The 26,851-nt window shown below is 51.5% G+C and overlaps 2 protein-coding genes across 4 annotated transcripts in view; both read right to left on the reverse strand.

Annotated features, from left to right (window-relative positions):
• TPST2 (tyrosylprotein sulfotransferase 2) overlaps positions 1-7,179 on the reverse strand; it is a 47,119-nt gene extending 39,940 nt beyond the window's left edge. For 2 of the 3 annotated variants that reach the window (XM_025858060.2, XM_025858059.2), the window contains exon 1: positions 7,047-7,179. The gene's annotated coding sequence lies outside the window, so the exon portion shown is untranslated. The remainder of the gene's footprint in view (positions 1-7,046) is intronic. The other variant, XM_073886878.1, reaches the window with a different exon arrangement.
• Positions 7,180-13,744: 6,565 nt separating this feature from the next.
• Positions 13,745-25,809, reverse strand: CRYBB1 (crystallin beta B1). Its single transcript, XM_025858160.2, has 5 exons — positions 25,453-25,809; positions 23,651-23,769; positions 18,798-18,930; positions 15,878-16,020; positions 13,745-14,008 (listed from the first exon to the last, which is right to left on the reverse strand). Exons 1-5 carry the CDS (start codon positions 25,618-25,620, stop codon positions 13,825-13,827), a joined length of 747 nt encoding a protein of 248 aa, XP_025713945.1. The 5' UTR covers positions 25,621-25,809; the 3' UTR covers positions 13,745-13,824.
• Positions 25,810-26,851: the final 1,042 nt, after the last annotated feature.

Here is a 26,851-nt window from a genome sequence, read left to right on the forward strand (position 1 = left end):
CCCCCACCACCTCCAGGAAGCCTTCCCTGACTGCCTCCCATCCCAGTACCCAGTATGCCCCAAAGCACTTAGCACCCTGTATGACTTCTGTGGCCTGCTGTCTCCTCCACAGGAATGCACAGGGTAGGACGTTGCCCACGTCTTCGCAGGACCCGGCCCCGTTCGTTGACTAAATGGAAGAACAGACTAAATAAAGAAGTGAAGGCCCCTGGATGCCCATGGATAGTCAAAATCAAAGCAAAACCTTCCCTGAGCTGTGTGGGAAAGTTTCAGGCAGAAGACCCAAGAGCTAAGTATCTAGCAGGCACTCAAATATTAATGGCAATCATTATTTTACTATCACCTTACAAAATATTATAACTTAAAGGGACCCGAGATAATTAGATCAGTTGTAAAGGGTCTGGCAATAAATATTTTCAATTTTGGGGCGCCTGGGTGGCTCAGTCATTAGGCGTCTGCCTTCGGCTCGGGTCGTGATCCCAGGGTCCTGGGATCGAGCCCCACATCGGGCTCCCTGCTCGGCGGGAGGCCTGCTTCTCCCTCTCCCACTCCCTCTGCTTGTGTTCCTGCTCTTGCCATCTCTCTCTGTGAAATAAATAAAATCTTTAAAAAATATATTTTCAATTGTGTTGGACCTCATGGTCTCTGGGGAACCACTAAACTCTGTCCTTTTGGTACAGAAGCAGCCACTGACAGAATGGAAATGAATAAGTGTAGTGTATTCTAATAAAACTTTATTTACAAAAGCAAGCAGTGGGCCGGACTTGGCCCCAAGGGCTGTAGTTTGTCAACTTTCTAGGTAGGCACCTCAGGTCAAAGATGTGGTTGACTTTTTTTTTCTTTTTTTTTTTTAATTGGTTGACTTTTTTTCTTGTCTGACGCCTCCACTAGAGGGTAAACTCCAGGAAAAAGGGGACCTGGTGGCTTCTTAAATCCTACACCCCAGCATGTAGCCAAGAAACTTCCACATGTCCCTTTTCCACAAGTAGTCCCTGAGTCCTCCAGGGTAACCCAGGCCCAGTGCCAGGTGCTAGGGCCACAGCGTGACTATGGATGTCCATGGAGGGCGTCCCTCAGCGGGTATCTGTGCAGTGATGGGATGGATGGATGACTCCCGCAGGTGGCCTCTGGAGTTGGGCAGATGTGGGCTCAAATTTCCAGTGCTGTCACATCAGGCCTGTGTGACCTTGGGGAAAGTGACTTGACTGCCTCTGCGCCTCAGTTTCCAGGAAGTGGAGTGGTCAGTAACAGATGCCCCCCTGATTCCTCTGAGGACAGAGAAAGGGTATGGGATGGTGGTCCCCGAAGCCATGCCAGTGGTGTAGATATGCTGGGACACAGTTGCATACTCGCCAGTACTCACAGCAGAGGGACTTCTGCCAGCCCCGAATATCTCACTGTGGGTTATGTGGAGACCTAGGTAAGGTGGGACCCTGGGACCCACAGACAGGGAGTGTGGAGTGGGGACAAGCTCCTGATGTGTTAAAAGCCCCGAAGCTTCTAGTGACAGAACAGGTAACAGGAGGCCTCGGACAATCTTCAGTGTCCCAGAAAAGCAGAGCTGAGGGGACTCTTGAAGAGCACGGAAACGAGGGGTTAAAAATTTTTTGTTTTTAAAGCAATGTACTGCGTGTTCAAGTGACACCCACCCAGGCAGGTCCGTGGTGTGCTCAGAGCTGTGAAGACCGGTACTGGGCCAGAGGGCCCTGCGAGCCAGAAAGGTCATGCACGGGATGGTGGGGCATGGTGTGGTGGGGACTACAATGACCAGGTGGGCCTAGGGCATTTAAGGGGGATCTTCAGGCCACTCCAGTTTGGCCCAAGCTCCTGAGTTCCCAAAAGAAGTGGAAAATTGGATGATTCTCTAAAAATAATTGAATGTTGGCTCAAATGAAAATAAAACACCATGGGAACTAAACAGAAACTGTCCAGTGGGTCAAAGGCATGGGTTGGCAGCTTGTTACAGCCCAACCTGCCCATTTCACAGGTGGGGAAACCGAGTCTCAGAGACGGAAAGCACCTTGCCCAATGTCACACAGCAATTCAGAAGCCCAGCTGGGACTCAGCTACCTCCAAGCCCCTACCCAGTCCCAATTGCTCAGGAGAGTGTGGGGGAATGGGAGAGAGCAGAGGGATCAGGGTTGGGGGGTAGAAGTCTGGACTTCGCAAACCAAGAGCCCTGCTTGTTCTGTCATCCAGGTTAGAGTGTGGACAAATGGGCAGGGAAAGGGATAAACGTACATTAATAATACATAACAATTTGTAACAGTATATAACAGTATAATACAGTAATAATAACCAACACCTTCCGAGTATTTTCTATGCGTTGGGCATTAAGATAGGGTTATCAGAAGGGGGAAAGATGGTAATTATGAGCGTAGACTCTGGATTCAAATCCTGTCTCTCCTACTTCCTAGCAGGGTGCCCTTGTGCAAATGACTTCAACTCTCCGTGCCTTGGCTTCTCCAATTCCTGTGGGCACTGGGAGGATCAAACAAGTTCATGTACATAGAGCGCCTAGAACACTGCCTCCCGCCTGGTGAACTCTGTTGATATCAGTTATAATTATGGCCTTCTGACAGATGGGGAAGCTGAGGCTCCCAAAGGGACACACTCAAGATTCCAACAGCCTGTCTGACCCTGAGCCATCACATTTTGCCTTGCAACAAGGTAAGCACTTGGCCCGTAGCACTTGGCCCCCCATGCCCTCTGGTCCAATCCAGGAGGTAGGTCCTAGCTGCACCTCTATTCTGCAGATGGGAAAACTGATGCAGCAGGAAGGGAGGAACATAAAACGTGTAGCCACTGAGCGGAACAACCGGATTCCGATGCAGGCAAGAGCCCTCAAGCGTGCACACTGCCACCAGGCCCACTTTCTGGCCACCAGCCTGCTTTCTGGCCACAGCAGCCTGGTCAAAAGTCTGGCTGATGCAAGAATGCACTTGGCAGACAGGCTGGCTGCCCTGCGCTTGCCTCCCACCATCTGAGCACGCAGGATAACATGAAGCTCCTCCCCGGGACGGCAGCCCCGGCGGCTCCCCAGGGCACTGCCCTCAGCAGCCCTTCCCTGCAATTTCTGGGGCTCGGCCCACCCCATGGGCCGTTCTCAATGAATCATTCCCATGAATCCTCCTCATGCCACAACCCAGAGTGGAAAAGACCAGAGAAGGGCCATGGGAGGACGCAGGCATCTCTGAACCTTCTCCGGAGTGGCCCCAGACAGGGTGAGTGCGTGGCTGCAGAGCGCAGAGAAGGGGCCCTGCAGATGGCAGGAACAGGTGGCGGGGAGGGAGGGGTGTGAGGCCAGGAGCTGCTGTTACCCAGACAAGTTTCTGCAGTGCCACACGGCAGATCAGAGCCATCTGGGCATACCTGGGCTTTTAAATCACTACCACCAGCCACGGCTGACCCACCTCTCTTACTACAAAGTCGCATCGATAACACGTTTTGACAGCCTTACCAATCCCAGGGTGGCACTAGATCCAAGTTCTGACTCAGTCCACACCCATTTCCCCAGCAGGATACACCGAGGCCCAGAGACTCTTGCCTAGTCTCCTGAACCGTTTCCATTTCCCCAGGCTATCCAGGAATGCCTGGTTGTAAAAGAACAAGGAAGGGAAAATATGCATAAATGAATAAAAGCAGGAGGGGCTGGTGACAGGTGCCAGAGGCCCGTCTCAATGACCCTCCCAAACAGCAGCTGTCCAGGTAGGATGAGGCTGCTCCATGGGAACCCAGAACGCATGGAAGGATGCCGGGTTCAGTTCCAAAAGCAGCAGACGACAGGCTTAAGAACATCAGGAACTGGTGACCTTCAAGAAACTTGGTTCTTCGATGAAAATGCCGTGCCCTGACCTGGGCTCTTCCCGGGCAGCTTCATCCTCACAGAAGGCAAAGAGCGTGAGGGAAGAGGTGGGGGTCCCAGGCATAGGGGTGATGCCAAGAGGAAGGAGGGGATGTCTGTGTGTCATCCCGAGGGGCACCGATAGGCCCTGTAACAGAGGCACCGAGGGCCCCTGTAACTCAGGACTGCGGGTCTCAGGTCTGGGAGTGGGGGGCGAGGGAGGGGTGGCATCGGTTGAAACAAGCAGTGGCTCCCTGAGGCTGCTCAGATGGCCCACCCCACAGGGCCACCAGGGGAGGTCACCTGCAGAATGAGCATAGATGGCCAGGGTGGGGCCATGGGCAGGACCAGACTCCCTTTCGCCGCTGAGGGACTGGCCTCTGCAGCTGGGGTGGGAAGGTCTGGCCAGTTCCTACTTTTCCCTTCTCCTATACACAGATTCCTAACAGGCACCACCAGGTCCTGGGGTAGGCACGGCAAGCCCCTGGGCTCCTCAGTGCCCCCCGTCCCGCACAGGCCCCGGTAGAATGCCCTCAGCAACTACGCCCCTGTTACAGAAGCAATGCAAGCAAACACACACACACCTCGGCAAAGCACTGCACGGGCTTGATTTCTGGTTTCTTGATGGTCCCAGAGATGCTCTTGGTGACCCGCAGAACACTCCTTATTCTGCTAATGAGGCATTTAACTCAATGCGTATTGGAAAATAATTTATACCGAGCACATCAAAGCCAGTGATTTCAAAGATTATAACTATTCGGAGACTATATTTATTTAAGATGATCGGTACCCTCATCTGCTGCTGGCGAGACCGTAAAATGGGGAAGCTGCTCTGGGAACCTGGCACTTCTTCAAAAGGTTAAACACAGAATTACCATCCGATCCAGCAACTCCACTCCCAGGGATATACCGGGGAGAACGGAAAACATACGGGCACACACAGGCTTGTACACGAATGTTCACAGCAGCAGTATTCACAATAGCCAAAAAGCAGAAATAACACAAATGTCCACCAGCTGAGAAGTGGTTAAATAGAGTATATCCATGCAATGGAATATTATTCAGCCATTAAAAGGTAATGAAGTACAACTAATGAAACTAATACTGGATGTTAACTATACTGGAGAAAAAAAAAAGTAATGAAATACTAGGGCACCTGGGTGGCTCAGTCAGTTAAGTGTCTGACTCGGTTTCAGTTCAGGTCGTGATCTCAGGTCCTGAGATCAAGCCCTGTGTCTGGATCCATGTTCAGCAGGGAGTCGGCTTCCCCCTCCCTCTCCCTCTGCCCCTTCCCCCACTGATTCTCTCTCTCTCTCTCTCTCTCTCTCTCTCTCAAATAAATAAATAAATAAATCTTAAAAAAAACACTGTTAAAAAAAAAAGTAATGAGATACTAAAAAAAAAAAAAAGTAAGGAAGAACTGCTATATACTACCACACGGATGGACCTCAGAATCATTCTAAGTGAAAGGTACCAGTAACAAAAGGCCACATTGTGTGTGACTCCATTTACACAAAATGTCCAGGATAGGCAAATCCATAGAGACAGAAAGTAGATTAGTGGTTGCCAGGGGCTGGGGAGGGAGGGATTGAGAAGTGATTGCGGATGGGTCCAGGGTTTCTTTTTGGGTGATGAAAATGTTTTAGAATTAGGTAGTGGTGCTGGTTGCACAACTCTGTGAATATCCTAAAAAGGCGCTGAACTGAACGCTTTAAAAGGGTGAATTGTAGGATATATGAATTTGATCTTAGTAAAGCTGCTATTAAGAGATTACATGAGGTTTTAAAAAATACGGTGATATAAACACACACACTGAGTAAATAATAGTACAACTGGGATTCAGTAGGGTAAATTGGTTCATGAATGACTCAACAAACCCAATTTCACAGTCATGGAAACTGAGGCTGGATGAGGAGGAATGACTCGCACAGACTACATCACTACTAAACCAGAGTGAGTCACCCCGAGATTTGCCCAACTCCAGAAGCCTGGCCTAACCATCAGGCCACCCAGCTGAATGAAAGGATAGGAGATGGGGTACAGGAACAGATGTCCACAGTCCAGGATGGGAGGCTGATAAGTGAGGGAAAGGGCCAGTCACCTCTGTGGGTTTCAAAACAGGAAGCACTGAACAATGCCTGCCGAAGGCTTCTAGGATGGGGTGCTGCCTGAGGCTTCTGAAGGATGAGTAGGAGTTTGCCAGCTCCCCTCCCCAACAGCCATACATGACATATGAAGTCAGGAGGTCTGAGGGTGGGTTTCAGCTCTGCCACATCCTACCTGTGGGACCTACAAGGGCCGTGGGCACATGACCTTTCTGAGCCTCAGTTTCCCCATCTGTAAAAGGGGAAGTGGGCAAGTGATAGGCACAGTGCCTTGTAACGACTGCACTCCATTGGATGGTCCCCACCCTTCCTCCCGAGGGGATGGGCATTTGAGTGGGAAAGTCAGACCCGACTTCTGCCCCACATAATAATAACGGCTCTGCCAAGTCCGGCAACCAGGCCTGGGTGACCAAGCCCCCCTTCCCGCGCTGCCACTCCCAGTCTGTTTTATCAAGCACCTCCCGTCCAGCTCACACTGAGAGGGGGAGGCTGCCAGGCGGCGGGGTCTTCCGGCAGAATTTTGCTCCCTCCTCCCCGCTGACCCTCAAGTTCACCAGGGCTCCCCCTACCCCATGCTCTCTGCGGCCCCCTCCTTAGCCAGCGATTTCCGCCCCACAACGCCTCCACTCTGGACACGCCTCGCAACTGCACGGCGTTGCAAGTTAACTTCCACGCGCCCCCCGCGCGTCCCGGAGCCCGCCCGGGGGGTCCCCACACGCCGCGGAGGGGCCGGGGACCCCGACGGCGGTGACACGCCGCCGCCCCCACACCCCATTCCCAACACACACACACACACACACACACGGACGCTGAGCGCCGCCGGGGCGCGGGGTCAGAGGCGAGAAGCGCGGTCAGGGGGCCGGGGCTCTACGGCACCCCGCGGACAGCGCTCGGGGCGCCCGGCGTCTGCGGATCCTCGAACCGGCCGCGCGCGCCGCCTCCCGCCCAGCTCCCAGCCCCGGAGCCCCAGCAGCTGCGTCGGGCCCGGGAAGAAGCCGCCCGGGTTGAGGGCTCCCTGGCGTCCGAGGCCGAGTCGCAGACGCCCCCCTGCCGGCGGCCGCGGCCCGGACCCCACGCGCCACCCCAGGGCCACCTACCGTGCAGAGGCGCTGCGAGGCGACCCCGCGCGCCCAGCGACTCCCGGCTGGCCAGCCGCCCCGGCCGGGGGAGGGGGAGGAGCCCGCGCGCGGGGGCGGGGCCGCGGCGCCGTGACGTCGCGCGGGGGAGGGCCCTGGCGCGCGGCCCCGCCCACGGCCCCTCCACGCCTCCGCGGGCCGCCTCCCGACTGCGCGGAGGGGCGGGATGGCCCCGGGAGCTGACCCCGCCCCGGAAGTCCTGGTCTGAGGACTGGCTTACCCCCGGGACCGGCTGCTCACCCCTCTTCCTGTCGGGACAGGTCTATTTCAGAGAAGTTCTCTCCTGTCTGTAATCAGCGAAGTGGAAATGGTCGCCGAGTAGTGGTGTAAGAGAAGAAGACTACACCCTGAACAGAGTGCTACTGTGTGTGTAACACGAGGAAAACAGAGGGAGGGGCTATCATACAGATTCATAGACAGGGGGGTTCTCAAGAAGGGGGCGATTTTGCCCTGCTCCCCCAGCCCCACCCCAAGGACATTTGACAATATCTGAAGACATTTTTTGTTGTCACAGCTGGGGTGCAGGGGTGTCCTCCTGGTGTCTAGGGGCTAGAGACCTGAGATGCTGCTAAACATCGTGCAATAACACAGGGCAGCCTCTTCCGCACCCACCCACCCCCAGCCTAAAATGTCAGTTGTGCTGAGGTTGAGAAACCCTGACATACGTGAGTAAAATAAAACTCCAGGCTGGTAGGTCTCAAGATATTTAACCTCTCTGTGCCTCTGTTTCTTTATCTGTAAAATGAGTATATAATAGATCTATCTATGCATTGTATGCATATGCATTGAAGGAAGGGGAAGGAAGGGATGCAGGCTACTTTTCATTGTGAAAAGTTTTGCGTTTTTTTTAAATAAATTTCTGTAATAGTTGCAACCATAACAGCAAACACAGACACTAAGTGCGAAGCATTTATCTAAACACTTCACCTATATTTACATACTTAAACTATAAATAGCCTGTGTGATAGCTCTATTATCATCCCCATCTCACAGATAAGAAAACCAAGGCATACAGATATTAAGTAATTTGCCCATGGCTAGCCATGCATTCATTCATAGCTCTTCATTAATGCATTCGTGGGTCCAGTAAATACTGCCTCCCTGGTAGAAAGTGTTGGGACTGACAATATGCAATCCTGTCTCCATGAAACTGGCTGTTATTGAAAAAAAGTATCATATAGTGTTTGTTCTACATATATTAGAGGCTTTGTATGACTAACTGCATAGTAACTGTTGGGTGTTTATTTTTTAAGATTTTATTTATTTATTGAAGAGAGAGAGAGAGAGAGAGAGAGCACTAGCGAGCATGAGTGGGGGGAGGGGCAGAGGAAGAGGGAGAAGCAGACTCCCTGCTGAGCAGGGAGCCAGACACTTGATCAGGCTTGATCTCAGGACCTTGAGATCATGACCTGAGCCGAAGGCAGATGCTTAACCAACTGAGGCACCCAGGCACCCCTCTGCTGGCTGATTTCTAATGCCCCTTTGTGGGTAGAGAAACGGAGATCAAGGGAAGAGATCTGAATAGTGACCATTTGTTTAATAACAACTAGCTAGCAACAGCATCTCCTGAGCGCCTTGTGTCAGGCACTGGGGTTCAGCAGGTGACAGGAAGGTAAGGCCCCTGCATCCAAGGGGGAAACCAGACCCTTCAACAAGCATTCACGGAAAAGTGGGCACCTCTAAATGGGGAGGAGGAAACAGGGCAAATTAACCTGGACCAGGCGGGGAGGGCCAGGAGTGTTCACACTAAGGCCTGAAGTGTGGAAGGGTGTGCAAGTCACAGAGACCAGCAGGTGCAAAGGTCCAGCAGGAAGCACTTTTCAGATGCAGACTTTCGAGAAGTGCAGTGGACAGGATGTGGGGAGAGGGGAAAATATTAGGAGGTCAGAGGGGTCTGCAGGGGCTGGATGCTGCAGGCGACCGTGGAAAGGAGTCAGGACTTTATCTTGCAGCAAGGGTGTTCCTCTGGGGAAGGACATGGTTAGTTTTGCCTTCTGCAAAGATCCTCTGGCAGCTCCGTGGAGCAGGACAGGCAGGGAAGCTGCTTTGGAGGCTGTTGAAGTACTCCAGGGGAGTTGGCCAACCCAGGGCAGGGCCAGAGACATGGAGGGAGTGTTCAGGTTCCATCTGGAAGACAGAATTAGCAGATCTCCGTTGTGGGGCTAAAGAAAGGGACCAGATGATCTGGTTTCTAGGTTGGACCTTCTCCTATCAGCCCTCTGATTTGGCAAACCCCTTCAAGTCTCAAGCTAGCTCTCCGCTCCTCGAGGGAGCCTACCTGCCCCCCAGGAGATCCTCACATGGTGGACACTGGCCCATGCCACCCGGGAATGTGATGTGACTTTGAAAGCCGATGAAGGCTCTCATCCTGTCTGGTCCTCTAATCTGTGAACAGCCGGGTGGGGGCCTCTTCTGTCTTCTCCCCCAGCCTGCTTCCCCAGCACTCAGGAGGCCCTCAGCCAATCTTTGTCAGAAGCAGGAAGAATAAATGTGGCATAAAACACAGTGATTCCAAAACTCTTTCCAGCTCTGACGTTGAAGAAGATGATGCTAATGATGATTCAGGGACTTGCTGTGCTTTAGGCTCCTTACATGTATTATATTCAAGTTGATCCTTTACTCCTCTCAGCAACCTCATTACTCCCATTTTACAGATGAGGAAATGGAGGCTTCATCAGGTTATTTGTCTTGACCACAGGCAACAGCTTGTAAATGTCAGAGCTGAGATGCCGACTCAGGACAGTAGTGGGAGGAGGTGGCCTTGCAGGGGACAGGAAGGAAGCTAGGATAGAGGGGCAGGTTCTTTTCTCCCACTGGAAGGATGTGCACCCCTCCTGGCTGGGTGCCCAAGCTTCACAAAGCAGTCTGATATTACATAGCTGATCCAGATGCCTGGCTGTCATGACAACGAGGCTCTAAAGAGATGCTCACTTCTCTAGAAGCTCCTCGGGACATCCTGGCACAATGCCCCTTTGCCAAAACTCGGTTGCTATGTGTCCCTCAGCATCTGGCGCTGGCCACCTCTGGGTAGTCCTTCCACCTGCAGCCCCCCTCCTCCAGCACACACTGCAGACTTGGTATCCGTGCCCTGTTGCCCTAAAGATGGTAGTTTGCCTCCTGTTGTGGTGGACGGGAGAGGACATTCCATAACCAAGGTGCTTTGTCTCCCCAAAGGCCTGTGACTCCGAGATTCATGAGCTGGGATCTAATGTTGAAACATGATGACATCCCAGCTAGCACCACATTTGGAAGCCAGCATTTAGGGCAAAGCTCCTGCAGAGTCAGAACCAGCTGGGAGAAGCCCCCAAGAAAGCTGTGGGCACCGTAGCCACCGTGGACCTTCTCCTATCAGCCCTCCGACTCGGCTTGGAGAGTCGCCTCCAGCAAGGTGCCCATCAGCATGACCGCTGTTGAGCAACCTGAGACAGCCAAAAACTTAGAGTTTCAGTCTCGAGGTGAAACATGTGACTTATCGTTAAGCTCTGAAATTCTGTTCCTGGTGGTGAGAAGCTCACATCTCGTTGGAAGTAGGACCCACGACAGAAGAAACAGCTCTTACATTCTACTCCCTCCCTCCTGGCCTTTTTCCATGCTCTGGTCTTGGACTTGCTTGTATATTGTATTTATTCTGGGTTTTGATACATGTTGTGTTTATTCATAAATTTGTTAACAAAAGCTTAATAGGGGCCCCCCGGGGTGGCTCGGTCGGTTAAGCATCTGTCTTCGGCTCAGGTCGTGATCCTGGGGTCCTGAGATGCAGTCCCGAGCTGGGCTCCCTGCTCGGTGGGGAGTCTTCTCTCTCTCCCTCTGCCCCCCCTCCTCCCCACCCCTTCTCCCACCCCAACCCCACTCATGCTCTCTCTCTCAAATAAATAAGAATCCTTTTTTATTTTTTTAAAGATTTATTTATTATTTATTTTGAGAGAGCGAGAATGAGAGAGAGAGAGAGAGAGAGCGCACACGAGAGGGGGGAGGGTCAGAGGGAGAAGCAGACTCCCCGCCGAGGAGGGAGCCCGATGCAGGACTCGATCCCGGGACTCCAGGATCATGACCTGAGCCGAAGGCAGTCGCTTAACCAACTGAGCCACCCAGGCGCCAAAGAATCCTTTTTTAAAAAAAGCTAAATAAATGTATGGCTACAACAACAAATCAAATATAAAATAATTACTTTGTTATTTTCATATTTTCATCCCAGTCCTTGGTCTTACCAAGTGTCTGTCTCGTGTTTTAGCACTGCTGACCTTCACCTTGTTTTCAAAAAACACGCATGAGAAAATGAGGGCACTGACACCTTTCTTTGAGTTAGAGCAATCTGGAGAATCTAGATTATGAATGCACATAAGTTTTACCACTCACTGAGCCAGTGGATTTCTGTTCTGTTTGCCTTTTATAGGACCCCCAAGACAGATACCCTGAACAAAACAGAACAAAACACCTGTTATGTCCAAAATAGTTCTTCCGAGAAGTATGAAAAGCAAATTCTAAGTGATCAGAAAGCAGTTGTGTTATATTTGAATGGAGAGTGTTTCTCTTTCCCTTTCTCTTTCTCATCAAACCATGTGGCTTGTGGTCTGTGAGGCCTTAGAGTTGAATTCGTGTGGCCCATGTGACTGGAAGGCTTGACTCCACCATAGTAGAATTTTAGAGCTGTACCCACGGACTTTAGGAGTTGAGGATGGGCCTCTATGTAGCTTGACTTGGGAGTCAGAGAATCAGGGAAGCGTAGAGATGAATTGCAGAATCTTGGAGCACCATGGAAGTTGGGAACCACGGGATCCCAAGGTTGGACAGAATCTTGGGGCTGGTTGGACGCTCGAGCTGCCTTTGTAGAGACTGGAAGAACAAGTCCCAGGGGACGGACGCCATTTGCCCAACACTTTGCAGCTTCTAACTCTAAGGGGGGGCAAACCCTGACATCTACAGATTCTTGCCTGGGGATCCCGTCTTCTAACGCAAGAGGCTGGCCGTACTCGTGGGTAGGGACAGGGAGAACAAGAGCAGAAGAGAGAGGGAGGCTGAATGCCGCAGAATGCAAGACCTTCTGAGTCAGGTGGTGCTTCAGCTTTGAAGCTCAGCAAAACCACAGAGTGGGGTGTCATGAGGCCCCACCTTTCTTTCCAGCTTCGTCCCCTGCCACTTTCGGCAACTTCTTCCCACCCCCAGCCCCCATCCCCCACTTCTGCCCACACAACAGCCAAGCTAGTGCTCTCGGGTCAAAAAGCTTGGCTTGGCCCCACCACAGGCTCTTTCAACCTCTGTGCCTTTCCCGTGGCGCTCCATGCCTACCAGGTACGGCTGTGTAAGTTGGGCACAGCACAAGGGTATCACAATCACACTGCAGACATATAAATTCTGGCAGATGGCAGTCACACGTCTTGAGGAAGAGGCATCTTTTTATCATCTTTACAAAGATGCCATGTGGGATAGTAAGATCCCTGCTATTTGTTCTGCCTGGAATGTTATCTTTCCTCTTCTCCACGAAGCGAGATCCTGTCCTACCCCTCGAGGCCCCCTCAAATATCCGCTCCTCCATGACAACACCGCCCCCAGCTTTCCTGTGTGGATTAAATGTTAATAACATCAATCAATAATAAGTGTTGATATAGGAGTCAATATAGCCTGGTGCAGATTTCCAAAGACCAGGGCATGTGCCCCTTAGAGTGGGACAGGTGATTCTCAGTGGAACTTGGACCCAGGATTAAATAAAATAATGCTCTTTTCAGTCTTCTTTGATTATTATCAGGGAGAAAAATCTGGAGCAAGCATGTCTTTCATATCTCTCTCCAACACTTGCTAATCACCTATCTTATCAAAGAGCACGCAGGTAATGGGCTTACAGAGTGGTGTGTCTGTTCGATACTCGGCCTTCTTAAAATTGTATTTACACAGTTGCTTTCTACCTATGGCATATGATGCCGATTTTCTGCTTCCTGTAGTGTTATGAAGCTTTATTTACAAATCAATGCCTCCAAGCACAAAATAGGAGGTCTATTTAAAAAAATATATTAAGTAAATCACAAAACAGGCGTTAAGCTGAGAAGGCAAAAAATCATGAGCGTGCACGAAGGAGTCGAGTTTGAAAACACAGATTTGTTTAAGAGCATAGGCTCAGCGCCACCCTGCCTGGGTTCAAATTTCGACTGGCTGTGTGACCTTGGGCAAGTTACTTTCCCTCTCTGAGCCTCAATTTCCTCATCTGTTCATTTAACAGATGAGGAAATTGGAGTGATTACAATACCAGTCTCCTAAAGTAGTCAAAAAGGTACGCTAAGAGAATGTGTGTAAAGAACTTCGCAGTGCTTGCTGTTTTTATTACTAGTATACATAATTATTAAGACTGAGGATGGGGCGCCTGGGTGGCTCAGTTGGTTAAGCAGCTGCCTTCCGCTGAGGTCATGATCTCAGGGTCCTGGGATTGAGCCCGACGTTGGGTTCTGCACTTAGTGGGGAGTCTGCTTGGGATTCTCTCCCTCTCCTTCTGCCCCTCCCCCGGTTCACATGTTCTTGCACTCTCTCTCTCTCTCTCTCTCTCTCTCTCTCAGATAAATAAAAAAATCTTCAAAAAAAAAAAAAAAGCTTGAGGAAGTCATATGCCGGCAATGATGGGGGACCCCAAAGCTCACATCTATGTACAGATCCAGGAGACATTTTGGCTTTAGGAACTTTTATTTGCACGGGAAAGATGGGGAAACTGAGTCTGAGGGAGGGGTGGGGCAAGGGAGAAGAGCAGGGTATGGATTCACTTGGGGGGCTCGGCGGCCAGGACCGGGAAGCAGCCCTCACGGTGCCACTGCCTGTCGCGCAGGCGCCGCACGGCCTGCATCTGCGGCTGGAAGGCCCCCCACTCGTTCCAGTGCCGGAAGTCGCCTGGCTCCAGGAGGTACTGGTACCCGCGGTAGCCGGGATATTGATAGCCGACCCAGCTGGGAGGGAAGCAAAAAGGACAGTGTGGAGACGCCAGCCTCCCTGCCTGGCACCGGGACCCCAGCCCGGGCCTGTTCCTCTCCACCCATCCCTGTAATCCGCTCTCCATCCATCATGGGCTTGGGTCACAGGAAGCGGGCGCAGCTCCTCTGTCCTGGCTTTGTCCCTTCCTGGGGCTTCCTACTCACCTCTCTAAAAGACCTTGGTTTCCCCTTCTAGAAAGTGGGAGTGGTCTCTAGGGCTGATTTATTACGGGGCAGACCTGGGAAAACGTACCAGAAGCTCTTACTAAGTATACGGGGTGTGTGTGCGCGTGCGCGGTAGGGAGATTAATGCGCATCCCACTGGCGGGGGTGGCCCGGGGCTTACTTACGGCACAGGTTGGAAGGGACGAGGATAGGCTTTGGGGACTGGTTAGCCGTAAGGCAGAGAAGAAGGAGGCGCCTCCTTTCAAATAATGGTTTCCTTTGTATGTAAGTGAATTTACACGTAGTGGTTGGGGACGGGCATTCTGGTATCAGCAATGCCTGGTTCAGATCCTAGCTCTGCCACTTACTAGCTGCGAGAATCGAAGTCGAGGGCTTAGCCGAACTCCAGCTTGCTTTCTGCGAAGTGATGCTAATGCACCTACCGCATCGGTTTGTTACAAAGATTCCCTAGCTATTCACTGAGAATGAATTTGCACAGTGATCGGTACATCGTTATCATCAATGACTCATTTCTGACTTCTGTCATTGCCTGTGCTGGGAGGGTCTGTCCAGGCCTCTCCCACACCCCCTGCCCATCTTTCAAAGTCTGCTTTAAGTTCTAGCCCCCTCGGATAAACCTCTGACCTGTCCTCCACTCCAGCAGGCACATCCAGGTCCCAGAAACCTCCCTTCCTCCTCTGAGCTCCTGTGTGGACAATCTCTGACCCAGTGTTGCTGGACATCACCTCATGGGGATACGTGGGCCTCCCTGCTGGGCCGAGTGAGCCCCCTGAAGGCAGGAATTAAGCCTTATTCACCCCTGCCTCCCCCAGGGTCCTAGCGGGTTGCCTGGCTCACAGGCCAAGCTTAGTAAATTTCAGATGGCTTGCGCGCAGGGATGCGGGTTTCAGGGAGGAAAGGCCAAGCAAAAAGCCTGAGCCTGATGCTGTTACAGGAACTCAGAAAGAGTCTGGGTGAGAGACAGAAGCCCTATATTTGCCTGGAGGAGACCAGGTGTGTCTGGCACGGATTATCAGAGGCACAGGGATGGATACAGTAACCTCCTTGGGGCATCCAGTCCTCCTCTGTGTTCTCACAGAAACGAGTTCCCGGGGCTCTGTTTGGAAAGCTTCAAATCTGAAGAGTTTGGGTAAGGGGCCCTTTTAGATCAAGGAGTCTGGTGTGCCCATTGTGCAGACGGCAATACTGAGGCACAGAGACGGGCACAGGGCTCACCCGGGTCTCACAGCACCTCGGTGACTGGTCAACCCCCCTGCATTCACAGTCTCGGCTCTCAGAAGTCATTCTGCTCATTTCCCCAGAGGGCTGGATGTCCCTGAAGACACATCTAGACTCATCGACCTGCATCTGCTCTGCCTCTCTCACTTATTTCTCCAATCCCAGACTGGGTCTGGAAGTGTTTATTCTCTCCACCTTCCATCTTTTTAGAACCAATTACCAGGTTTGTTTACATGGGCATGTAATTCGTCAGAGGACGAATCCACTCTCCAGAGGAGGAAAGCTCTGTGGGTGGAATCCCAGGCACCAGCTCCGGGAGAATTTGGGAGTAGCCGTGTGGCCCTTCCTATGCACCCGATCTTATATCCTATAAGGAGGATAGCCTTTGAGTCTGTCTGGGCTTGAAGCAGAAGCCAAGGGCCTGGCCGGAGGGGTGCTTACGTTCCACTGGCGACCCTCGCACTGCCCACACGGTCACAGAAGCCGTAGACCCAGAGACTGGGCACGTCGTCCTCCTGGATCTCCATGGTGTTGCCCTTGAAGTTGGCACCTTCAAACAGGCAGATCTTGTGCTCCTGGGAGTCCTAGGAAAGGCGAGACTGTGTCAGGCACGTGAAGTATGAACGGGGCAAAGAGAAGTAACTTCGAGGGGCCCCCTGGGTGTGGAGAGAGAGAGCTGAGTCTGCTCAGGCCACCATGGGACTTGCCCGGGATTGCTACTCTCCAGCCTGGAAGGACCCTCCTCATCAGGGGAAAGGGGATAACAGCCTTGATTTTATGGCGTTGTCATGAGGACTAAATGAAGCAATCCATGCAGCACCCTTAGCACAACGCCTGGCATATGCCAAGTGCTACCGAGACATTGATGTATTACTGTTTTCATTATGGCCAAAGAGGCAGAGTCTCAGAGAGGTCAAAATTCTTGATTGACGTCACACAGCTGGCGAAAGGCAGAAGAACCTTTCAGAGAAACATTTCACTCCTCCCCTCCCATCTTGCACCCCTCTTCCCTCCGGTCCCTGGGCCACAGCCACACCAGCTGTTTTCAGGTTTCTGGACACTCAGTTCATCTGTGCTTCAGGGGACTCTGCACTCACTTTGCAGTGGAGAAGCCTTCCAGGCTTCCTGTGGCTGACTCCAATCCCATCCTCTGGGGGCTGGCTTCCCTGAGCACCCCTGGACTGCTTCCACCCCCCTCACCTCCCCATCGGAGCCCTGCTCTCCTCTCCTGCTCTCCCAGCACATGGCATGGCCCCTGTGCAGCACGGGCTACGTGCTTTGTGCTTATAGATTGATTTCTGTGATCAGGTTTTCAGCAGCTGCCTCCCGTGAGAGCAGGGACCTTGCCTAGCCAGAGCCTGCAACGGAGCCTGGCAGAAAGAGCTCAACCGATAGTGGTTTGAATGCATGACTCTAAGTGGAGGATGGTCAGGTGAGACATTCATCTTATTTCCTAGGAGCCAGAGCTGGGAAGGAGTCAGGGAACCCAGTGGGGAGGGAGCTGGAGCTGTCCAGGGAAGAGATAATGGTGGCCCACACCAGGACAATGGCCGAGATGGAGAGGAGAGAGTGGACTGGTGCTCTCAGCCCCAGCTACACAGAGACTTCCTGCTGGGCATGAAAAAGATATCAGTGCCTGGGACCCAGCCCTGAAGATTCCGATTTAATTGGTCTGGGGTGGGGTCCAGGCACTGGGATTTTTTTTTCTTAATAATATATTTTATGTAAGCAAATATGTCCAACCTATTATAATTTCAATATGCAACCAATATAACAACATTAACCAGCTAGTTAGATTCTTATTTATTTTTTACTATGTATTCAAATCCTGGTTTTCTATGTTACACTAAGAGCACGTCTCTATTCAGATGAGTCAAGATTTAAGCATTCAACAGCCACATATGGCTACTGCCTAGAGTATTGGACAGTAAAGCTCTTGTAGCTACTGAAAATGCCCTGGCTAATCAGTCCTCCAAACAAGCTTTGTTGACAGAGATTGCCTTTTAAGGACCATTGACTAAGAGATAAATCTATGAATTATTTTCTGTTTTTTTTCTTTCTTGTTTTTTTAGAGAGAGAGAGCATGCACATGCACTGAGCCCGGGGAGGTTTGGGGGGGTGGGGGGGTAGGGGGAGGTGGGGGGAGGAGCAGAGGGAGAGAGAGAGAGAATCTTAAGCAGATTCCACACCCAGCATGGAGCCATATGTGGGACTCGATTTCACGACTCTGAGATTATGACCTGAGCCAAAAGCAACAGTCGGATGCTTAACTGACTGAGCCACCCAGGCACCCCAAGATGAATCTATGAATTCTTACAAAGGTTCATTATAGCCTGATAACTGAGGCCCAAATTCTGAGAAATACATTGGGAATGATGTGGTTGAACAATCCATTAAGATAAGTTTGGTGATGCCAAGACAGTTGGCATCATGGGCATTCATGAATATTCTTCATGAAAATTCCTATCATGGGGGCACCTGGGTGGCTCAGTCAGTTAAGCATCTGCCTTTGGCTCAGGTCATGATCCTGGGGTCCTGGGATTGAGCCCCGTATTGAGCTCCCTGCTTGGTGGGGAGTCTCCCTCTCCCTCTGCTCCTCCCCTTGGCTTGTGCTCTCTCTCTCTCTCTCACTTGCTCTCTCAAAATGAATAAATAAAATCTTAAAAGAAAAAGAAAGAAAATTCCCATCATGGAGGCAAAAGTTGGTTACCACTGGAAATCAACACGGGTGAATCAAGACATGGCTGGTTCATGAGTCATAATCAACACATTTCTGGAAAAACTGAACTTGGGGATAACACCACTGATCCACTGATCTTGGCTTTGAGTCTTAAGTTATACTATTTAACTCAGTTAAATATTATAAAGGAGCTCATTCAGTACATTGTCTTATCATCATGAAGTTCAAGGTGCCTTTTTACAACATCCATCTTCTCAGCTCCCACACAAGCTTGAACGTGCACGTTTGATGTGTTGGATGAACACTGGGATTTTCAAAGCCTCTTAGGAGGGTCTAATGTGCAGTCAGGAATCAGAAACATTCCACAAACAGAAGCAAGGAAGACACTGAAGTTTCTAGCTCTGACAGCTGGGATACTGAGTCTCAAAAGCAGCAGGGAAGGGAAAAAACCAGGGTTCATGTTTCTCATTTCTCCAGGGCTCCTAGCAGGGGCTGGGTGCCAGGGACATCTGAAGAATCGATGAGCACCAGAGCCCAGCGCCCTTGGTCATCATGCCTCCCTGCCTGCCATTCCTCCTTCTTTCCCTGGCTCATCCCCCATTCTCTTGCCTGCCATCACACCTGACCCCTGCCTCCTGCCCTGCCCACTGATCCCCCAGGACCGGCTTAGGAACCACTCACCATCCTGATAGGCCGGAAGGACATGAGCCTGTCGCTGCGGTAGCTGCTCGACCACGTGTCCCAGCGTGGGTACTCGCCCTTCTCCAGGACGAACATCTCCCCCCGGAAGTTGGACTGCTCAAAGGCGACCCAGCTGGATGTAAGAGCGATGGACAGAATGACGGGGGGCCGGGAGGAGCAAAGACAAGAAGGAGAGAAACCATCAGCAGAAGCCCTCCCCATTCCCTTGCAAGGCAGCCCTGAGGCCAGTGGGTTGGATCCTAGGCTATGTTATTTACTGGTTGTGTGACCATGGGCAAGTGGCTCTACCTCTCTGAGGCTTGGTTGTTTCATCTAATATGCCTATTTTGGGGGCACCTGAGTGGCTCAGTCATTAGGTGTCTGCCGTCGGCTCGGGTCATGATCCCAGGGTCCTGGATCGAGCCCCGCGTCGGGCTCCCTGCTCGGTGGGGGGCCTGCTTCTCCCTCTCCCACCCCCCCGCTTGTGTTCCCTCTCTTGGTGTCTCTCTCTCTCTGTCAAATAAATAAATAAAATCTTAAACAAAATAATATGCCTATTTTCTTGGAGTTGGTGGAGGATTAAATGAGACAGTGACATTATGTGAGCAAAATGTTTCCCCAGTTGTGGGATTCACATCATTTAAGTACTACAAGAACCTGGAGTAAAATAGACATAAGAAGATATTTTATTTTAAACTTGATTTACAGCTAGGAAAAAGTCTCTGTTGGATGCTAATGGACCTCCAACACTCGCTAGCCTCTCTTTCTGGAACAAGGCAAGAACAGCCGTTCGCCCAGAGCCTTGAGCAGGCAAAGGTCTAATGGCACTGTTTTGTGTTCATTGTGTTCATTTTTTATGGGTACCTCTTACTGATAGCAAGTGATGCTGGCTTTCTCTTTGTGCAAGTGATGCAAAGGTTCTTTAAAGATATACTTATCTGTGTTCAAAAGGGTCATTTAAAATGAAATATATTAAATAAATAATAGTCCTGGAAATACAGGGGTAAGGGGAAAGTTGATACAAGTGGTTGAATCATACGTTTGATAAGGACTGGCCTGGAATACGGAACACACTTGGGAATTGCCATGGGGCAGTGGGAGAGAACTGCCTCTCAGATACTTCTGAGAATTAAATGTGGCTGCATTTGAAGCTCTTCAGTCCTCTAGGAGAACTGGTTACAAGTTGGAAGTCAAATGGGGCTTTTCCTGGTTTTCCCAGTGCAGCCTGATTTAAGGATGGGAAGTGAACTTGTGTTAAAAGGACCCCCGTGGTTCTGGGGAAGGTTGATGAGAAGTTTGAAGTGAAGGGACCCCTTGACCTTTGCTCTATATGGGTTCAGGAGTTCTCAGGGAACAAGAGGGACACTGACATCAGTATCATCTCTCTGGGATCTTCCTCAATCCAGAAGGAGATGGGGGGCAGGTGGGGGATGAGCTACCACCATGGACTAAAACATGATGAGTCCCAGGAGCCTAAGGTCCTTGTCTGAGGAATGAGCCAACCCACCCTGGAGTGACAGACTTGAAGATGGAGATGTGCTCCTAGAATAGAGGGGAATCTGCCTCAGCCCTGCTTGATTTGGAGTAGATAAGAAAAGGATGGATGGATGGATGGATGGATGGATGGATGGATGGATGGAGTAATAGTTGAGTGGATGGGTAGATGCATGGATGGGTAGGTGGGTGGATAGGTAGGTAGACAGATGGGTAAAAAGACAGATGGCTGGGTGGATGGATGGATGTATTGATGGATAGGGGGAAGGAGGGAGAGGGGTAAGCAGATGGATGAATAAATGGAAAATGGATGAATGGATGGATGGATGGATGGATGGATGGATGGATACAATGATGTATAGACAGATGGCTAAATGAATGGTAAGTAGATAGATGATGGATGGATGGATGGGTGGATGGGAAGGGAGCCTTGGAAAATGGTGCCAGGTAGGAGTTAAAAGCACTGACTCTGAAAACAGACAGACTTAAGTTCTAATCTCAGCTCATCAGTTATTTGCTGAGTGACTTCAGCAAGACCCTCAAGCTCATTAAGCCTCAGGAGAAGAGAGGAAAGATTACATCTACCTTGTCAGGTTATGAGGATCTAAAAAGGCATGCACAGAGCAAGTCCTGCACAGAGAAAGCACAATGAATACTATCTTTGATGGTTAAAAAGGGAGGAAAGCTGCTGGAGGTCCGAGCTTACAGAAGGACAGATACTGCTGTGGTCTTGCCACCCTGCCCACCTCCCCCAAAACTTCCCCTGCCATAACTCTGGGAGTCATAACACCCAGTGAGGACCTGTTATAAGAACGAGGAACTGTATGAAAATAGAGCTACCCTATGATCCAGCAATTGCCTTACTGGGTATTTACCCCAAAGATACAAATGTAGGGATCTGAAGGGGTACATGCACCCCGATGTTTATAGCAGCAATGTCCACAATAGCCAAACTGTGGAAAGAGCCAAGATGTCCATCGACAGATGAATGGATAGAGAAGATGTGGTATATATACACAATGGAATATTACGCAGCCATCAAAAGGAATGAGATCTTGCCATTTGCAACGACGTGGATGGAACTGGAGGGTGTTATGCTGAGTGAAACAAGTCAATCAGAGAAAGACATGTATCATATGACCTCACTGATAGGAGGAATTCTTAATCTCAGGAAACAAACTGAGGGTTGCTGGAGTGGTGGGGGGTGGGAGGGATGGGGTGGCTGGGTGATAGACATTGGGGAGGGTATGTGCTACGGTGAGCGCTGTGAATTGTGCAAGACTGTTGAATCACAGATCTGTACTTCCGAAACAAATAATGCAACATATGTTAAGAAAAAAGAAAAAGAAGAAGATAGCAGGAGGGGAAGAATGAAGAGGGGGAAATCGGAGGGGGAGGCAAACTATGAGAGACGATGGACTCTGAAAAACAAACTGAGGGGGTGGGGGGATGGGTTAGCCTGGGGATGGGTGTTAAAGAGGGCACGTTCTGCATGGAGCACTGGGAGTTATGCACAAACAATGAATCATGGAACACTACATCAAAAACTAATGATGTAATGTATGGTGATTAACATAACATAATAATAATAAAAAAGAACATGCAGAATATACAAAAAAAGAGAAATTTGTAAAGGTTTATTAAAGAACATTAAATAGAAAAAAAAAAGAATGAGGAACTGTAAGTATTTATTGCAAAGTATTTTCTCATCTCCTGTGGCTCATTGGAGCCTTATGAGCAAGGAGAGAAATAGGGCAAGAGTATTAAGTTACAGATATGGAAACTGAGGCTCAGAGAGGTTAAGTCACCGGCTAAGGTCCTGGGATGGTGTCAGGTGTCAGGGTGAAGGCTCCTAAGTTTCATGCCCTGTCCCTCTCCGCACTCCTGTGTTGAAGGCACCCCTCTCCCCCCCTTCCCTGGCCCACCTCACCCGCTCCATCCTTCTTCTATCACAATCTCTCCCACAACCCTGTGGGGCCTGACACAGACCCAGGGCACTGGACCACAGCCTCTTTTCTCTCCCCATTGGGCACAGCCCCAGAGCACACACCAAAGACCAGCTGCATCTTTGTTGGAGGAGAAATACTCTGGGTTTGAGTCACTGTCACCAAAAAAAGCCTGAAAACCCAAATTGGCCACATCCGCTTCTGTTCCCAGCTGGGCTTTGGGGCTGAGGGTGGGGCTGAGGCTGTGTTGACCACACCAGGGGTGGGGGTGGGTGCAGGAAGTAGAAGCGCGCCCCTCTCCACCACCTACCCTAGAACCGAGGTGACTTGGCTGAACTCACAGGACAATGGGGAGGGTAAGTGATCGTCGTTGTCACTCACTACATTGGGACACTCACACAGGGTCAGGCCCATGCTGCCTTACCTCCTCCAGGCCTCAGAATAATCCCGTGGAGGGTAGTCGGGACCCTTACTCTCCCCATTTCAGAGGTGGGGAAACTGAGGCTCGGAGACTGTACAAGGTGAATGGGGGAGGTGGGACTCGAACTCAGGCCTGACTGACCTCAAAGCCTATCTCTGTCCCACACTGCTGGGCGCACAGGCTGAGCATATCCCTTAGGGGATTTGGGGCTGGTAAGACAAGAGGCAAAGGGGCCATGGGGGTCTTGTCTTGTGCCCTGACATCAGCCCACAGGGGTTGGGGCTGTTACAGTCACTATGAGCAAAGGGACAATTATTCCTGCTTTGCATGGGGGTCACTAAGGACCAGAGAAGCCCAGAGAGTCAGGGGTAGGCAGTGGAGTATGGTGACAGAAGCACTGTGGATGACACCGATTGACCTAAGTTGTATCCAGGCTCTGCCACTTACCACTACGTGCTTGGCCAAGGGACTTAATCCCCCTGAGCCTCCGTTTCCCCAACTGTCAAATGGGCATAAGAATAGTCCCCACCTTACATAGCGATCATCTAGGTAAAGCCCTCTGTCAGTATCTGGTACCTCATGGGTGCTCAACAGATGCTTATTATTTCTCACAGGGCTGCCTGATGCCCAGGAGAGGGGATATAGTTCGTGGACCCTTGGGCCCTCTGGTCTCCTCCTGCCCTCAGTGATGGGCAGGGCTCCTTCTATAGAGAGACAGCATTTCTGCCCCCGCATCATGACTCGCTGTGAGTGTGACCTGATGCTGATCAAATCACTTCTCTGGACCTCAGTTTCTTTATCTGTAAAATGGGAAGGGGAGTAAGACCTCCCCCCCGCCGAGTTTGAGATGAGGACTGGAAATAACATATGTGACTCAGCTAGCATGGTGGGCAGGCATGGAGCAGGTGCCTAGTAAATGGTGGCTACCGTATTTTCTTCTTCTTATTATTTTACCGTGGCGCTGGGAACGTCCTCCCCCAACCCACACTCACGGTCCCAAGGTGACGATGAGGCTGCGCACTCGGTCAAAGCCACGGTCTCCCAGGTTCAAGCACTCCCCAGAGAATTCCACACAACGGCCCTGGAAGTTCTCCTGCTCGAAGACCACCAGCTGCAGGAGAGAGAATCCCCGTCCCGGGGGAAAGGGATGTAGAGTGAGGGGGGGAGGTACACCTCCCATCTGAAGAAGCTCCAGGTCAAAACTTTGTTAAATACCTATATAAATAAAAGCAGGCCCGCACAGATCATATGAGAGTGGGCCATGAGCCAGATTCTGTGGAAACAATCCTGTTCTCGCTTCCTTCCACTTCCGAACTCAGTATCTGCACCATCATTAGGGACTGATGGATCATCCTTCCTTCCTCTGTACTGTTCCTTCTGCCTGGAATGCCCCCTCCACCATACATCCCCGTCTTGGAGTTCAAATTCTCTGTCTTGCTCTAGGCTCAGATGTCACCTCCTCCAGGAAGTCTTCCCTGATGCTCTCGCCCCATGTGGGCTTGTTTGAGTGCTCCTGCACTGTGCTCAGCCCATTATTAGCACAAGTAATACAGTCCCTGCTACTTTGCTTCTGGGTCTCTCTCTGTGCACCCCTTTCCCCCTTTATTCAACCTCCAAAGACCAAGAGCTCCTCCGGGGTGGGATATGGGGTTGATCTAATTCTGCACCTCCAGCCTCAGCCTCAGTATCTGCCACAGAGCTGATGCTCAGAAAACACTCGCCAGTCCACCTGCCTCAACGTAGGGGCCTCTGCATTGAACTTGGGCTAATTCCCTGCTTCACTGAGCCTCCACTATTTTGAGTTTTCATCTGCTTGTTGTCCCAAGTTGGGGAAACCTTGCCATTGTCAACCGAGGCAGGTGTCTTCCCTCTCCGGGTCTCAGTTTCCCCAGCTCTACAAGGAAGAGGTTCACATACTCTCGACCCAGCACCCCTACGCTTGTCCTCCCAAGAGGATCTCTGGTATGTGGGCCTCAGGAGACGCAGATAAGGACATCCTGGCCCCGGTGGACAGAGCGGAGCTAGCCGCCACCCGGTGGCCCCGCTCTGAAATATCAGACAGCTGCCGACACGAGTGACCCACAGCAACACAGAGCAGCGAGGAGGGCTGTTCGCGATCTCATAGTAGGTGAAAAGGGAAGAGAAAAACCCAGAATGATGGCAGATGGCCTATTTCAAGAAGTTAAAAACACGTAAAACACCAACAAAGGAATTTCTTTTAAAGGAATAGGGCGTAAAAATGTACGTAGGCGGATGGCAGGCAGGGGTGACTGAGGCGGTTGTCTTGAGTAGGGGAGAAGGGTGGTGGGCTCATGGGGGAAACTTCAGAGTTAGAGGGTTTTTACCCAGTTCTGGCTTTTAATGGGGGGGGGCGGTGTTTGCAGGCGTTGTTGTATTATTCAAGGCTAAATACAAATGAACGATTAAGTAAGTAACGGAAGGACAAAAGGCGGCCAGGCGTGGACCCCATGAGAGCTTGTCGTGAACCCAGCGTTGAGAAATGACCCCAGCTCCTGCGCACTGGAGTTTGAAACCAGACCAACCCTAACCTCAGGGGACTGGGGAAGCACTTTCAGTCCTCACTGCTTCGAAGAATTTTCAGGAAGGTCTGAGGTCACCTGCTGCTCCTAGAGTACCTCCGGCGGCGGGGGGGGGGGGGGGGGGGGGCTAGTGGTTTCTGGCTTTTCAGAAACTCTGAACCCAGACTGGTGCAGGCTGGCTGGACTGGTAAAGGGAGGGGAAGAGCAGGGGAGCGGAGAGGGGAGGAGGGGAGAGGATGTGCAGGAGTGCGTACCTTGAAGCTGCCGGGAGGCAGGTCTCCCGCTTTGGTCGTGGGCACAGATGCTGGGGCCAGGGCGGGGCCAGGGCCAGGGGCCGGTCCTGTGGCCGGGGTCCCTTTCCCCTTCCCATCAGGCCCTGGGTTCACAGCGGCCGTAGTGGAGGCCTTCACAGCCTGAGACATGGTCCCCACCTGCAAACCTCTGTAAAGAAGACTTTGGCCTAGGTCACTCAGGGATGGCACCCTCAAGCTGTTCCCCCAGTCTCACATCCCACCACCAGATGTTTGCAGCCTTCTTTGAACTCATTTGCTCGCGCTCGCTCTCTCTCTCATTCTAAATTCCCTGTCTGGGGACCACGCATCCCTGAAATGCCTTCCTCCAGGCCTTCTAACAGCCACGCCCTCCCTTCCACCCCTGTTCCCCAACTATCTCCTTCCTTTGTGCCCTATAGCTGCACACACCACTCACCGCACTTCCCTGCTGGTGTGATATCCATTAGCCCCACCAGATTAACAACAACATGACCCCTTTGGGAGTATGTGGGGCACTCCAGGCCTGTTACACCCACGAATGAACGCTGACCCCGTGCAGTGGGTGCCACGTATCCCCGCTGAGCTCAGAGAGGGGAGGTGACCCGCCCAAGTGCACCCCGCCACTCAGAGGTAGGACTCTGGTTTCAGCTCAAGCAGATGGACCCAGCAACTGGGTTATTAACCGCTCTGCTGTTTCCTTATTCGGATGAATCCACCCCTTGGTCCCCAGCACTTGGCCCAGCAGCATCTCCCATAGGAGATTCTCCACTGACACCTGTTCAGGGAATGAATGCATGTTGGTTCCTGACTCTTCCCTCTGGCGTTGTCCAGGACTGGGTGTGAGGGTGCAGACACAGGTCTGGGACTGGGGCATAAAGGGGAGCCAAGAGGATGGGTTCAGTGCGTGTGGGGGTGCGGGCTCTGAAATGGGGACTATGCGTGAGAACTGGCTGGAGATGGCTCTGGTCCATGCGTTTAGTTCCTCATTGCTTTGGGGTCACGGATGCCTTTGAGTGTTTGAAGAATGCCTTGTCCCGGGCCCCATTTAATTTTGGAGACAATTTCCAGGGATTTGAGGACCGCCTGACAGCACAGATTGAAACCCTCTGGTCCAGCTGATGCCTGAACACTTTGTGTAAGAAGCAGCTCGTTGGGGCAGGCAGATCCCTCCCCCACCTCCCCTGAGGACTGTCCTTCCTCCACTGTGCTCTGCCCACTCTGGGCAGGCCAGACATCTGGGCCACATCTGTGACTTGCAGGCTCTTGCTTACCCTCCCACAACCCCCACGTCACTCTGTGAATCAACATTCCCCTGAGCTAGCAGTTGGGCTCCTTCCTTCCTGGGGATGTTGATATTCTCTCTCTCTCGCTCTCGCTCGCT

This window comes from Callorhinus ursinus, unplaced genomic scaffold (assembly GCF_003265705.2).
Source record: "Callorhinus ursinus isolate GAN/ISIS: 27379988/994484 unplaced genomic scaffold, GSC_fseal_2.0 scaffold72, whole genome shotgun sequence".
Taxonomy (NCBI): Eukaryota; Metazoa; Chordata; class Mammalia; order Carnivora; family Otariidae; genus Callorhinus; species Callorhinus ursinus.